General features: G+C 46.6%; 1 protein-coding gene across 1 annotated transcript in view; it reads right to left on the bottom strand.

Moving 5' to 3' along the window:
* Window positions 1-16,484, bottom strand: part of LOC140187625 (transient receptor potential cation channel subfamily V member 3-like) — a 49,846-nt gene that overhangs the window by 8,755 nt on the left and 24,607 nt on the right. The window contains 7 exon segments of the mRNA XM_072243143.1: window positions 825-891; window positions 4,905-5,070; window positions 7,330-7,403; window positions 14,954-15,012; window positions 15,015-15,045; window positions 15,630-15,709; window positions 15,712-15,787. Coding sequence (XP_072099244.1) covers window positions 825-891; window positions 4,905-5,070; window positions 7,330-7,403; window positions 14,954-15,012; window positions 15,015-15,045; window positions 15,630-15,709; window positions 15,712-15,787 — 553 coding nt within the window.

Below are 16,484 nucleotides of genomic sequence, written 5' to 3'. Positions count from 1 at the left end.
CATGCTGTATCTCAATAAATAAATAAACTTTTTCACAATTCTGTACTCAATCTCCACATTTCAACGATTAAGAGGAAGTTAGGTAAGTACATGGGTGGGAGAGTTATAGAGGGTTGCAGGTCGATGGGACTGGGCAGATTAATAGTTTGGCACAGACTAGATGGGCTGAAGGGCCTGTTTCTATGCTGTAGTGCTCTGTGGCTCTGTGTTAATGATATTAAAACAGATTCAAACTGAGCTGCCCTGGGTTAACGTACAAGAGCAGCAGACACATCCATGTCACTGCTTGGGCTCCCCACACCTTTTCCTTAAAAACAGTTTTTTAAAAAGTTTTTTTTTGCGCAGTGTGGTGGGTGCATGGATCACACTGCCAGGGAGGTGGCAGAGTCCGATACTTTAGAGATATTTAAGAGACCCTTAGACACATGGGTGGTAGAAAAATGGAGGGTTATGTGCGAGGGAAGGGCTAGATTTATCTTAGAGAAGGTTAAAAGTTTTTCCGAAGGGCCTGTACTGTGCTGTGGTATCTCTGTTTTCCTGTCAGTAACTGTCTTTATTTCTCTTGTTACAGCCACAGAGATACTGAGAGTGTCTCTGGGTCTGCTTTATTTGATTATTTTACCCATGTAATTATCAGATTACTCCATGTAACCAAGCTGGACATTCAGGTAGTCCACTGCGAACATGCACAGTGACAGCACAGAAAACAGTGACAGACTCTAGCAAATCGTACAATTTAGCTGTTATTTTGCTGTTTCTTGTCTGGTCTGAACACCACAAAGGGAAAGAACAAATCAAATCGCATAGCATATTTAGTTTTTTACCTGCAGAAAAACCAATTAGAAACAGGAGATAGACAAACAGGAAATGCACCACATCACTTAACAGGATCTGAAAGAGAGAAGACCATCAGATATAGAAGCAGGATTAGGCCATTCAGCCCATCAAATCTGCTCTGCCATTTCCATCATGGCTGACTTATTATCCCTCTCAACCCCATTCTTCCCGTAATCTTTGACAACCTTACTAATCAAGAACCTATCGACTTCCGCTTTAAATATACCCAGTGTTGGCCTCCATGGCTGTCAGTGGAGATTCGCTACCTTGCGCAGTGAAATAACAACTATGATACAATCACAGGAATACAGACCGAATCAGGAGTGGTAACACGTTGACGGTGATGCCCAAATTGAGCAGAGTTTAGGGCGACTCTAATCTGCACTGTGGCTGGGTTTCCCTCTGCATTCAGTAGTGATATACAATGGAAATGGTTGGTTACTGTAGACAAAAACCTCAGCATAGTGGCATCCATATCTGGAAGCACGTTTGAAACCGCTAGACCAAGGTGTGGAGATTTAAATTCTGTTAGCAAACGGGAATTAAAACTAGGTACAAAACCTAAACACAAGATTCTGCAGATGTTAGAAACCTTGAGCATGTTCTGTCATGAGAGCGTGGATAAACTTGGCTTGTTTTCTCTGGAGCACTGGAGGCTGAGGGCAGATGTGATAGAGGTTTACAAGATTATGGGAGGCATAGATAGAGTGGACAGAGAGTTTCTGTTTCCCAGGGTTGAAATGCCTTATGCATTTCATGCATTGAAGTTCAAGGGGGATGTGAGGGGTAAGTTTTTAATTCAGAGAGTCATAGATACCTGGAATGAGCTGCCTAGTGTGGTGGTAGAGACAAGTACATTGAAGGCTTTTAAGAGATATTTGGATAGGCACGTGGATACAAGGAAGATGGAGAGACATGGACATTATGAAGGTAGAAGGGATTAGTGTTCGGATATTTCTGATTTGCTGTTTAATTGGTTCAGCACAACATTGTGGGCTGAATGGCCTGCATCTGTGCTGTATGTTCCATGTTCTAACACACACAAAATGGTGGAGGAACTCGGCAGGTCAGGCAGCACTCATGGAGAGGGAAAAAAAGCAGTTGAAGTTTCAGGCCAACACCTCAAAATCACAGGACTGATTGTCAATCCCCGATTACCAGTAACCCTGCCAATGTGCCCTGGTCTGGTTGATATTGACCCAGATCAGGGGTTCAGAGGGAGAGGGGGGAACCACACTGGTGTCCCGAGTGCTACACCTGCAGTTTCCTCTACTCTCCATTTGTGAAATGTGTGCTCTGTTTCTAACCTGGGACATTTATTTCTGCTACCGCCTTAGTCACGTGTTTGATCTGTTACTTCCTCCAGCTTACTTTGCCTGTGGTCTAGAACACAGAACAGTACAGGCCCTTCAGCCCAGGCGTTGTGCTGACCCTCCCACAGAGCCCTCCATTTTTCTATCATCCCCGTCTGAAAGAGGTCTAAAGGTGAAGGGAGGTGGAGACAGGTAGCCAGTGCCTTTTTCCCCAGGGTTGAAGCATCTGAAACCAGTGAAGGTGAGGGGTAAACTCGGGGGAGGTGTACAAGGGCAAGTGTTTGCTTTACACAGGGTGCTGGGTAGCTGGAATGCACTGCTTCGGCTGGTGACAGAGGCAAATGCTACTTTTATTTAGAGATACAACGTGGAACACGACCAGCAAACCCCCAATTTAACCCTGGCCTAATCACAGGACAATTTACAATGACCAATTAACCTACTAACCGGTAGGTCTTTGAACTGTGGGAGGAAACCAGAGCACCCGGAGGAAACCTACGTGTTCATGGGGAGGAATGTAGAAACTCCTTACACTTGGTGCCAGAATTGAACTCCGAACTCCAATACCCCGAGCTGTAACGGTGTTGTGCTAAGCGCTATGCTACCGTGGCGCCCTGCTGGTGGTGTTCACTCCAAGGAACTTGAAGCCCTCAAGTCTCTTAGCCTCAGCTCTGCTGATCATAGACAACGTTCCCTCCAATTATCTTTCACGGCTGCGCGGACCAACCATTGCTCAGAGTAAGGGAATGTTTTACAGGGACTGAAAACTGCGCGGCACTTGAATAAAACATAATGTAAAAGAAAGTTCCAGCTGCGCAGTGACGAGGGCTATGTGCATGGGAGCATTTCAGTCACTGTGCAGCCATGTGCCTGCACAGCTTAGAAGGAACAGTGATGACAGAGACGTTCAAAAGACTCTCAGACAGGCACACGAACCTGCAGGGAATGGAAGAACATGGACGTTGTGCAGGCTGAAGGGATTTGTTCAGATTACTAATTGAATTAGCTTGGCTCGACAGTGCGAGCCGATGTGCTGTACTGGTCTATGCTCTATGTGAGTGCTCAGGTTCTGAACCCTCTCACTCCTTCCTTTAAACCCCTTTCCCCTACAACACCGTTCTTTGAAAAGTCCCAGTGGTCTTCGTTGTGACCTTTCTACTTCAGGAAGGTGCAAACCATGAATACGTGGCTGCTCCGTAGACTGGGTTAAGTGCGCCAAGTTCCTGGGTGTTCACATCATGGGTGAACTCACCTGGTCCCATCATATTGACAAGAGGGCACAGCACTGCCTAAGAAGATTGAGACACCCTCATCTTTGCTGTGTTTCACAGGAGCACCATGGAGAGCGTCCAGACAAGTTGCAACTCCATCTGGTATGGGAGCAGTCGAGCATCAGAGCAGAAGTCCTTACAAAGGACTGTGAGAACAGCTGAGAGGATCATAGGGCTCTCCCTACAATTCATCGGGGATATTTATCAGGAGTGCTGTGTATGCAGGGCCCTTAGTATTATGAAGGATCCCACCCATCCATCCAGCATCCTCTTTGACTTTCTACCATCAGGGAGGAGACTACGATGCATAAAAACAAGAATAGTCAGGATGAAAAACATTTTCTTTCCCCCCCAGGCTATTAGGCTTCTGAACTCCTTGCCCTATTGTGTTCAAAGTGTCAGTGGTTAATCTGTTCCGTACCTTATCATATTTAATATTAATTCACTTTAGTTGGTCATTTATGTGTGATTCATCTGTAGATCTTATCCTTACATTTAGACTGCTTTCTAAACGGGGAGAAAATCCAAAAATCTGAGATGCAAAGGGACTTGGGAGTCCTTGAGCAGAACTCCCTAAGGGTTAACTTGTAGGTTGAGTAGGTGGTGAGGAAGGAAAATGTAATGTTAGCATTCATTTCAAGAGGTCTAGTATACAAGAGCAGGGCTGTGATGCTGAGGGATAAGGTACTGGTGAGGCCTCACCTTGAGTATTGTGAACAGTTTTGGCTCCTTATCTAAGAAAAGATGTGCTGGCATTGGGGAGGGTCCAGAGGAGGTTCACAAGGATGATTCTGGGAATGAAAGGGTTATCATACGAGGAATGTTTGATGGCTCTGGGTCTGTACTCGCTGGAATTCAGAAGGATGAGGGGGGATCTCATTGAAACCTTTCGAATGTTGGAAGTCCCAGACAGAGTAGATGTGGAAAGGATGTTTCCCATGGTGGGGGAGTCTAGGACAAGAGAACACAGCCTCAGGATAGAGGGGCGTCCATTTAAAACACAGATGAGGAAAAATTTCTTCAGCCAGAGGGTGGTGAATTTAGGAATTTGTTACCCAGTCTTTGGGTGTATTTAAAGCAGTGCTTGATAGGGTCTTGATTGGAGACAGCATCAAAGGTTATGGGGAGGTCAGGGAGTGGGGCTGAGAAGGGGAAAAATAGGATCAGTCATGATTGAATGGCAGAGCAGACTCGATGGGCCAAATGGCCTAATCCTGCTCCTATATCTTATGATCTTATAATTTATTTGTGTTATGTGTACTACTGTGCTTTACACCCCGGTTCAGAGAAACGGCTTGTTTCTGTATAGGTTATATGGTTATGTACGTTATATTCATGTATATAATTAAATGACAATAAACCTGAGTTGCCTTTCTATCTTCTCACCCATTAATCCAAGCCCTTGTTCCTCCAGCTTCACTCACACTGCCCCACCGCCCCTTCTGTCCTTTAACATGCGCGTGCCCACTTTCAGAGGGTTTACCTTTTGCAGCATGACGCTGTAGATCCCCATGCTCTGGAATCCCCGGGTGTAGTAGAGGACGTTGATCCAGCCGAGAGTCAGTGCACCCGTCAGTGTCGCTCGCTGGAGCTTAGCGCCCAACCAGTACAACACGGTGGAGCAGATCACCATCCCAGCCTGCAAGACGCTGCAGGACCAAAGAATATCCTTTCATCTATACATTTCTCACCTTCTCCAGCCTCCAGATCTCCCAGAACACCTCACAGAGGCATACAGTGCAGAAACAGGCCACTCGGCCCATCCTGACCATGCTGACCACCTGAAATAATTCTATTTACCAGCACTTTGCCACAGTCTACTATGCCTGGATACTTAAATTAGATTTATTTATCACATGTACATCAAAAGCTCGAAACATACAGTGAAATGCATCATTTACATCAACGACTAACACTGTCTGAGGGCAGCCTGTAAGTGTTGTGACGCTTCTGGTGACAACTTACTAACTCTATACCCATACGCTGCGCTCACGTACATCTCTTCCATTTCACGCATGTCTGCCCTCACCCCAGCATGGAAAGGGTTCCTCTTGTCCGCACCTCCCACCCCACCAGCCTCCGCGTCCAGCACATAATTCTCCATAACTTCTGCCATCTCCAGTGGGATCCCACCACTAAGCACATATCTCACCCCATCCCAATTTTTGCAGGGATCTCTCTCTACGTGACTCCCTTGTCCATTCGACCCTCCCCACTGATCTCCCTCCAGGCACTTATCCTTGCAGGTGGAACAAGTGTTACACCTCCTCCCCTCACTACCATTCAGGGCTCTGAGGCGACACTTCACTTGTGAACCTGTTGGGGGTCACACACTGTGTTCAGTGCTCCCAGTGTGGCTCTGTATATCGGTGAGACCAGTTTGCCGAACATCTACACTCCATCCACTAGAAAAAGCAGGATCTCCCACTGGCCACCAATTTCAATTCCCTTTCCCATTCCTATTGGTTCATCCATTGCCTCTACTGCCATGATGAGGCCACACTTAGGGTGGAGGAGCAACACCTTATATTCTGTTTGGGTAGCCTCCAACCTGATGGTATGAACATCGATTTCTCGAATTTCTGGTAGCCCTCTCCTTCCCCATCCCCTTTCCCCCTCTCTCACCTATCTCCTTTCCTGCCCAACACCTCCCTCTGGTGCTCCTTGCCTTTCCATTTCTTCCATGGCCTTCAGACTCCCCCCTTCTCCAGCCATGTATCTCTTTCACTAATTGACTTCCCAGCTCGTCACTTCACCTTCCCTTCCCCCTCCCCCCACTACCAGTACTTCCTCCCTCCTCCCCCCACTACCTCCTCCCTCCCCCCCCTCCCCCCTCCCCCCACTACCTCCTCCCCCCTCCCCCTCCCTCCCCCACCCCCCTCACTACCCCCTCCCCCCTCCCTCACTACCTCCTCCCCCTCCCCCAATAACAGTACCTCCTCCCCCCTCCCCCACTACCTCCTCCCCCCTCCCCCACTACCAGTACTTCCTCCCCCCTCCCCCCTCCCTCCCCCCACCCCCCCTCCCCCACTCTAATCTCTAATCACTTTTTCTCAGTCCTGCTGAAGTCTCTCGGCCTGAAACATCGACTGTACTTTTTCCCACAGACACTGCCTGGCCTGCTGAGTTCCTCCAGCGCGTTGTGTGTGGTTACCGACTAACCCCTAACCGGTACCGTGTTGTGTGTGGTTACCGACTAACCCCTAACCGGTACCGTGTTGTGTGTGGTTATCGACTAACCCCTAACCGGTACCGTATTGTGTGTGGTTACTGACTAACCCCTAACCGGTACCGTGTTGTGTGTGGTTACCGACTAACCCCTAACCGGTACCGTGTTGTGTGTGGTTACTGACTAACCCGAACCCCTAACCGGTACTGTGTTGTGTGTGGTTACCGACTAACCCCTAACCGGTACCGTGTTGTGTGTGGTTACTGACTAACCCAAACCCCTAACCGGTACCGTGTTGTGTGTGGTTACTGACTAACTTCTAACCGGTACCGTGTTGTGTGTGGTTACCGACTAACCCCTAACCGGTACCGTGTTGTGTGTGGTTACTGACTAACCCGAACCCCTAACCGGTACCGTGTTGTGTGTGGTTACTGACTAACCCGAACCCCTAACCGGTACCGTGTTGTGTGTGGTTACTGACTAACCCGAACCCCTAACCGGTACCGTGTTGTGTGTGGTTACCGACTAACCCCTAACCGGTACCGTGTTGTGTGTGGTTACTGACTAAACCCGAACCCTATCCGGTACCTTTCTGGACTGTGGAGACTGAGCACCTGGAGGAAACGGGGAGAACGTGAAAACTCCTTACAGACAGCAGCAAGAACTGACCCCCGGTCGCTGGCGCTGCAGAGCGCCAACGCCAGCCACTACGCCTCGGTGATGCCCACGAGAAACTCACAAGAGAATGTGGAACCAGGCTTCTGTCACCACCGACTGGAGGTCCGGGAGCCTCAGCTGGCTGATCATCACAATCTACAAAGGAAAACGGACGTTAAAACACCACCCAAACTGACACTTCAGACAAACAGAAGTTGGCTCATCGAACCAAGACAACCAGCTCCGGAGAACCAATACCGGTCACGACAGAGAAAGACCGGCAAAGTTAACAAAACATCTCTACCCAACCCAGACTCTACCTCAGTACAACAGTCCAGCGCGAAAGGAAAAGAGCACAAGAGACGACACACCATATCAGAATCACGTTTATTATCACTGATCGATGTCAGAAAACTTTTACAAGCAAGAGTCCTGCTGAAGGATCTCGGCCTGAAACGTTGACTGTACTCTTTTCCACCGATGCTGCCTGGCCTTCTGAATTCCTCCGGCATTTTGTGTGTGTTGCTCAGAAAACTTCTAGTTTTGTGGCAGCAGAACAGTGCAATACATAAAAAAATTAATATAAATTACAATAAGAGTATATAAAATATAATAGTGCAAAAACAGAGCAAAATAGTGAGATGGTGTCCATGGGTTTGTGGACAGTTTGGAAATCTGATGGCAGAGGGGAAGAAACTGTTCCAAAGCTGTTGTCTGTGCTTATCTGATGAAGCAGGCCGCCAGGTAAGATTAAGATCTTCAGATATTACCATAGAAACCATACCATAGAAACTACAGCACAGAAACAGGCCTTTTGGCCCTCCTTGGCTGTGCCGAACCATTTTCTGCCTAGTCCCACTAACCTGCACATGGACCATATCCCTCCATACACCTCCCATCCATGTATCTGTCCAATTTATTCTTAAATGTTAAAAAAGAACCCGCATTTACCATCTCGTCTGGCAGCTCATTCCATACTCCCACCACTCTCTGTGTGAAGAAGCCCCCGCTAATGCTCCCTTTAAACTTTTCCCCCCTCACCCTAAACCCATGTCCTCTGTTTTTTTTCTCCCCTTGCCTCAGTGGAAAAAGCCTGCTTGCATTCACTCTATCTATACCCATCATAATTTTATATACCTCTATCAAATCTCCCCTCATTCTTCTACGCTCCAGGGAATAAAGTCCCAAATTATTCAACCTTTCTCTGTAACTGAGTTTCTCAAGTCCTGGCAACATCCTTGTAAACCTTCTCTGCACTCTTTCAACCTTATTTATATCCTTCCTGTAATTTGGTGACCAAAACTGAACACAATACTCCAGATTCGGCCTCACCAATGCCTTATACAACCTCAGCATAATATTCCAGCTCTTATACTCAATACTTTGATTAATAAAGGCCAATGTACCAAAAGCTCTCTTTACGACCCTATCTACCTGTGACGCCACTTTTAGGGAATTTTGTATCTGTATTCCCAGATCCCTCTGTTCCACTGCACTCCTCAGTGCCTTACCATTAACCCTGTATGTTCTACGTTGGTTTGTCCTTCCAACGTGCAATACCTCACACTTGTCAGTATTAAACTCCATCTGCCATTTTTTAGCCCATTTTTCCAGCTGGTCCAAGTCCCTCTGCAGGCTCTGAAAACCTTCCTCACTGTCTACTACACCTCCAATCTTTGTATCATCAGCAAACTTGCTGATCCAATTTACTACATTATCAACCAGTTCATTGATATAGATGACAAATAACAATGGACCCAGCACTGATCCCTGTGGCACACCACTAGTCACAGGCCTCCACTCAGAGGAGCAATTCTGTACTACCACTCTCTGGCTTCTTCCATCGAGCCAATGTCTAATCCAATTTACCACCTCTCCATGTATACCTAGCGACTGAATTTTCCTAACTAACCTCCCATGCGGGACCTTGTCAAAGGCCTTACTGAAGTCCATGTAGACAATATCCACTGCCTTCCCTTCATCCACTTTCCTGGTAACCTCCTCGAAAAACTCCAATAGATTGGTCAAACATGACCTACCACGCACAAAGCCATGTTGACTCTCCCTAGTAAGTCCCAGTCTATCCAAATGCTTGTAGATTCTGTCTCTTCGTACTCCCTCCAATAACTTACCTACTACCGACGTTAAACTTACTGGCCTATAATTTCCTGGATTACTTTTCGATCCTTTTTTAAACAACGGAACAACATGAGCCACTCTCCAATCCTCCGGCACATCACCTGTAGACAGCGACATTTTAAATATTTCTGCCAGGGCCCCTGCAATTTCAACACTAGTCTCCTTCAAGGTCCGAGGGAACACCCTGTCAGGTCCCGGGGATTTATCCACTTTAATTTTCCTCAAGACAGCAAGGACCTCCTCCTTTTCGATCTGTACAGTTTCCATGATCTCACTACTTGATTCCCTTAATTCCATAGATTTCATGCCAGTTTCCTTAGTAAATACAGACACAAAAAATCTATTTAAGATCTCCCCCATTTCCTTTGGTTCCGCACATAGCCGACCACTCTGATCTTCAAGAGGACCAACTTTATCCCTTACAATCCTTTTGCTCTTAATATACCTGTAAAAGCTCTTTGGATTATCCTTCACTTTGACCGCCAAGGCAACCTCATGTCTTCTTTTAGCCCTCCTGATTTCTTTCTTAAGTATTTTCTTGCACTTCTTATACTCCTCAAGCACCTTATTTCCTCCCTGCTTCCTATACACATCATACAACTCCCTCTTCTTCTTTATCAGAGTTGCAATATCCCTTGAGAACCAAGTTTCCTTATTCCTATTCACCTTGCCTTTAATCCTGACAGGAACATACAAATTCTGCACTCTCAAAATTTCTGCTTTGAAGGCTTCCCACCTACCGATCACATCCATGGCAGAGAACAACCTGTCCCAATCCACGCTTTTTAGATCCTTTCTCATTTCTTCAAATTTGGCCTTCTTCCAGTTCAGAACCTCAACCCTAGGACCAGATCTATCCTTGTCCATGATCAAGTTGAAACTAATGGTGTTATGATCACTGGAACCAAGTGCTCCCCTACACAGACTTCTGTCACTTGTCCTAACTCGTTTCCTAATAGGAGATCCAATATTGCATCCTTTCTAGTTGGTCCCTCTATATATTGATTTAGAAAACTTTCCTGAACACATTTTACAAACTCTAAACCATCTAGACCCCTAACAGTATGGAGACCCAATCAATATATGGAAAATTAAAATCCCCTACCACCACAACTTTATGTTTCCTGCAGTTGCCTGCTATCTCTCTGCAGATTTGCACTTCCAATTCTTTTTTGACTATTGGGTGGTCTGTAATACAATCCCATTAATGTGGCCATACCTTTCCTGTTTCTCAGCTCCACCCACAAGGACTCAGTAGACAAGCCCTCTAATCTGTCCTGCCTGATTGAGATTAGTTTTATTTGTCAGAGGTACATCAGAGCATTGAAACGTACAGCAACACAGTCAGAGGATGACCCAGGGGCAGAAGTCACCAAGTTTCCGGCGCCTACATAGCATGTCACGACTCAGAAATCCGAACCGGTGCGTCTTATCACTGTGGGGGAAACCAGGGCACTTGGAGGAAACCCACACGGTCACAGGGAGACCACGCAAACTCCTTAAGGTCAGCCATGAGGACAGATTTCAGGGGCGTCCACGAACACGACTTCATTCCTGTTTGGGCACTGTTTAATTGAGTATTTTATAATCATTGTTATGTCTCTGTCATGAACGGCTGCCACAAAACAACACATCTCACGAGGAAGTCTGCAGATACTGAAATGCAGAGCAACTCACACAAAATGCTGGAGGAACTCAGCAGGTCAGGCAGCATCTATGGAGGGGAATAAACAGTCAACGTTTGGGCCAAGACCCTTCATTTGACAACTCAGAGATCATTCTTCTGGTTTTATTCCCCTGGTTCTAGACCTCCCACCCTTTGGAACAGCATCTCGTCATCCACCTCAATCCTGTTTAAGAAATTTATATATTTAAGCGCACTCTCACTTCCCCAGTGAACGTAGGCCTAAGGGTCTCACTTCCCCAGTGAACTCAGGCCTAAGGCTCTCACTTCCCCAGTGAACGTAGGCCTAAGGCTCTCACTTCCCAGTGAACTCGGGCCTAAGGCTCTCACTTCCCCAGTGAACGTAGGCCTAAGGCTCTCACTTCCCTAGTGAACGTGGGCCTAAGGCTCTCACTTCCCCAGTGAACGTGGGCCTACGGCTCTCACTTCCCCAGTGAACGTGGGCCTAAGGCTCTCACTTCCCCAGTGAACGTGGGCCTAAGGCTCTCACTTCCCAGTGAACGTGGGCCTAAGGCTCTCACTTCTCAAGTGAACTCGGGCCTAAGGCTCTCACTTCCCCAGTGAACGTAGGCCTAAGGCTCTCACTTCCCCAGTGAACATGGGCCTAAGGCTCTCACTTCCCCAGTGAACGTGGGCCTAAGGCTCTCACTTCCCCAGTGAACGTAGGCCTAAGGCTCTCACTTCCCCAGTGAACATGGGCCTAACGCTCACTTCTCAAGTGAACTCTGGCCTAACGCTCACTTCTCCATCGAATGTGGGCCTAAGGCTCTCACTTCTCCAGTGAACGTGGGCCTAAGGCTCTCACTTCTCCAGCGAAAGTGGCCCTAAATAGTCCAAATGATTTTGTGTGTGTTGCTCAAACGTGCAAGCTGGTTGGGGGTGTAGTGGCATCAGCACTGGACTTTGAGGCAAATGGTCCAGCATTCAAATCTGACCGGCTCCCTGCACCATTCCCCATCCGTGCTGGGTCCAGCATCGAGCTAGAAACTTAGCCTTGTAAAAAATAGCCAAAATGCTAAAGAAATGGCCTGGTTGACACCCAATGTGCACAATAACATGAATGGCCAAATTCTGCTCCAATGTCTCACGGTCTTGCCATTTTTACAAGGAAGAATACAATTAGAATGAAAAAAGTCAATTTCAATGCAAAGTGATCAAAGTAGTTATGGTTTTTCTAAACTCTAGTGATGAGATTTCCTTGTGGGCAGGCTGGGGAGAGACAAAGGCTATGGAGTAAACCCAGAGTGGAGTCCCTAAGGGGCGGGACGTCACTGAACATCCTCCCAGCAGCTCCTGCAGCTGAGCTGGTGCCAAATGTATTGCTTCATAGGCTTTCCTTAGGACCACACCGGTGAGGCCGAGTGGGGGACCTTGACGACTGGGCACCCAGGATCTCCATACCTCTCGCCCAGGCCTGTGCCCTTGAGTGGTCACTCCAGTGCCACACTGCATTGCCCTTCCAGACAGACAGACGGCATTGCCATCACCATCAGCCATTAGGGCTGTGCATGATTGGCCCAAGGAGACCGTGATCCTGTGATTGACCATTCCAACTTCAATGCACTGAACACTGTTTTGCACCTCCTCATTCGGTAGCAGACCCCTGCCTTAGTTAACAAGACCAGAGCGGCGCCCAGCAGAGTATGCCCTGTGAGACCATACGCTCTCCTGTCCCTTTGCAGTGACACTCCTTACTTTTACATAAGAACATAACAAACAGGAGCAGGAGTTGGCCATCTGGCCCACCAAGCCTGCCCCGCCACTCAATAAGATCATGGCTGATCTGTCTGTAAACTCAGCTCCATCTACCTGCCTCTTCCCCATAACCCTTAATTCCCCTGCTATGTAAAAATCTACCTAACCGTATCTTAAATATATTTAGTGAAGAAGTCTCAACTGTTCCCTGAGCAGAGAATTCCACAGATTCACCACCTCTGGGAAAAACAGTTTCTCCTCATCTCCGTCCTAAATCTTCTCCCCTGAATCTTGAGGCAATGTCCCCTAGTTCTAGTCTTACCTACCAATGGGAACAACTTTCCTACTTTATCTTATCTATCCCTTTCAAAATTTTGTATGTTGTCTATAAGATACCCTCTCATTCTTCTGAATTCCAGAGAGTACAGTCCCAGGCGACTCAATCTCTCCTCATAGGTTAACCTCTTCATCTCTGGAATCAACCTGGTGAACCTCCTCTGCACTGCCTCCAAAGCCAGTATATCCTCCCTCAAGTATGGAGACCAGAACTGCACACAGTACTCCAGGTGCGGCCTCACCAGTACCCTGTATAGTTGCTGCATGACCTCCCTGCTCTTGAATTCAATCCCTCTAGCAATGAAGGCCAACATTCCGTTTGCCTTCTTAATAACCAATTGTACCTGCAAACTAACTTTTGTGATTCATGAACAAGCACTCCCAAGTCTCTGCACAACAGCATGCTGCAATCTTTCACCATTTAAATAATAATCTGCTCTTCTATTATTCCTTCCAAAGTGGATGATCTCACATTTACCAACATTGTATTCCATCTGCCAGACCTTGGCCCACTCACTTAATCTATCTCTATCCCTCTGCAGACTCTCCACATCCTCTGTACAATTTGCTTTTCCACTCAGTTTAGTGTCATCAGCAAATTTTGCTACGTTACACTCAGTCCCTTCTCGGACACAGCCTCAAAAGAGCAACTTCCCCAGCCCAGAGATTAATTTTGACTTTAACGTTATTTATTTGGGTAATGTACCAAATGGGCTCAAAAAACATGAAAGATATTTGTTACAAATACTACTAGCAGCCCCTGTAAGAAAGCGATTACCTGGAGTACTGTGTGCAGTTTTGGTCTCCAAATTTGAGGAAGGACATTCTTGCTATTGAGGGAGTGCAGCGTAGGTTCACAAGGTTAATTCCTGGCATGCGGGACTGTCATACGTCGAAAGGTCGGAGCGACTGGGCTTGTATACTCTTGAATTTAGAAGGCTGAGAGGGGATCTTATTGAAACATATAAGATTATTAAGGGATTGGACACGCTGCAGGCAGGAAGCATGTTCCCGCTGATGGGTGAGTCCAGAACCAGAGGCCACAGCTTAAGAATAAGGGGTAGGCCATTTAGGACGGAGTTGAGAAAAACTTTTTAACCCAGAGAGTGGTGGATATATGAAATGCTCTGCCCCAGAAGGCTGTGGAGGCCAAGTCTCTGGATGCTTTCAAGAAAGTGATGGATAGAGCTCTTAAGATAGTGGAATCAAAGGTTATGGGGATAAGGCAGGAACTGGATACTGATTGTGGATGATCAGCCATGATCACAGTGAATGGCGTGCCTGGCTCGAAGGCCGAATGGCCTACTCCAGCACTTATTGTCTATTGTCTATATTGTCTATTGAAATGGCGAAGCAAAGGGTCTCCTATAGTCCTGGAATGGATAGAAATAGTTCAAGAAATTTATGTTATGGAACAACTGACTTTCTCTCTGAAACATGCCACTAAAAATTTGAAAGCTACTGGGAAAATTGGACATTTTATCTGAGCCTGAAATGATTTCTTCACCGCACATTTATTTGGTTGAAGAACTTTGTTTTATTTCTTCTTATGAGGGGACCTGCAGAATGGACTTCAGAGTTATGGATCTTAAGGTCCCCTCAGACTTTGAAGGACAATTATGGACATAAGTCTTTGGTTAACTGTGGTACGGCAGTGTAACCCATTTCACTATTCATTTTTTCTGTTATAAGATACGGATTTTACTTCATCTAATGATGACCCTGTCTATCCGTTTGTTCTGTTATTGGCAAAACAATAAAAACCAAGTATTTTTTAAAAAGAGTATCTTCCCAGTAATCCGCCACACCTGCCTGCTGTGTAGAGCAACCAAATTAAATGATTGTTACTTACCTCCATGATCAACAAAAGAGCAGCCCACAGTAGAATGAAGACTCGCCCATCGAGCTGCATGAAGGAGCTGTGGTGTTTTGCTGAAGTGGAAACTGAAATTACACATTCACTGTAAAATGCTGCTTGGCTGAGAGATTCCAATAACTTTCATTTTGCCTGATAATGCATAACTTTACAGAGTCACATGCACACAAAATACTGGAGGAAACTCAGCAGGTCGGGCGCAGCTATGGAGAGGAATAAAGAGTCAACATTTTGGGATGAGACGCTTCATTGGGACTGGAAAGGAAAAGGCGTGGGAGAAGGTGGAGGAGGGAAGGAGGGCCAGTTGACAGGTGATAAGGTGAGAGGGGAAGGTGGGTGGGTGAGAGAGGGGGGATGAAGTGAGAAGCCGGGAGGTGATAGGTGAAAAGATAAAGGGCTGAAGAAGGAGGAATCTGGTAGTTTAGGAGAGTGGACCATGGGAGAAAGGGAAGGAGGAGAGGAAAGGGGAGGAGGCAGAGGAGATGATAGAGGAAGGTGATATGCAGGGGAGGAGGCAGAGGAGGCAGTACAGGGGAGGAGTGGAATGGGAAATGGAAAAGAAGAAGCATTTCGACGTCAGTAAATCGGTGTGAGCTGGTGGAGGGAGGCATCTATAAAATGCAGGATTCTGTTGTTTAGAGGAGCCTCTTACCTCATACATATTTGAACAGTCATAGTAAATGGTGGTGAATATGATTACATAGAGCACGTAGACCACGCAGCTGGCAGTGACATGTAAGCTGCAAATTTCTCCCACTTCTGTTGAAGTAGAGTGTTCAAAGGTTCCACCGAAAGCAGCAGATGACGGTTCTGGTGAAGGGACAAGAGAGAAATTGTTAAGATCATCTGAGCCTGGAAATGAAGATGTCAAAACCAGGGCACTATCAAGGTGAATGAAAACAGAAAATACTGGAAGCACTCAGCCGGCCAGACTGCATCTGGGGCAAAAGAAACACAGTCAACATTTTGGGTTGGACATCGTTTGTCATTGGTTGAATGGATCCAAGTTCCCGGGTGCCAACATCTCTGAAGGTTTGTCCTGGATGCATTTGGAGTTTGAGGAGATCTAGTATGTCACCAAAGACTCTGGCAAATTTCTGCAGATGTATGCTGAAGAGGAATCTGACAGGTCACATCACCGTCTAGTACGGATGCCCCAGTACACAGGAATGCAAAAAGCCGCAGAGGATTGTAGACTCAGACAGCTCCCCCATGGGCTCTAGTCTCCACCATCAAGGTCATCTTCAAACAGCGAAGCCTCAAGAAGGTGGCATCTGGCATGCGGGAGCCTCACTGTCCAGGCCATGCCCTCTTCAAAGTCAAAATCAAAGAAACTCTATTGTCAAAGTATGTATATGTTATCATATAGAGATTAATTTTCTTCCAGACGTTCACAAATGAAGAAATACAACAGAATTTATGAAAAACTATACATAAGCAATTCTGACAAGCAACCAATGTGCAAAAGAAGAGCTGTGCAAATACAAAATAAGACATGAGTTGTAGG

The sequence above is a fragment of the Mobula birostris genome, chromosome 25 (genome assembly GCF_030028105.1).
Source record: "Mobula birostris isolate sMobBir1 chromosome 25, sMobBir1.hap1, whole genome shotgun sequence".
NCBI lineage: Eukaryota > Metazoa > Chordata > Chondrichthyes > Myliobatiformes > Myliobatidae > Mobula > Mobula birostris.
Note: the sequence above shows the minus strand (reverse complement) of the source record. Positions and strands in the feature narration are given on the sequence as shown.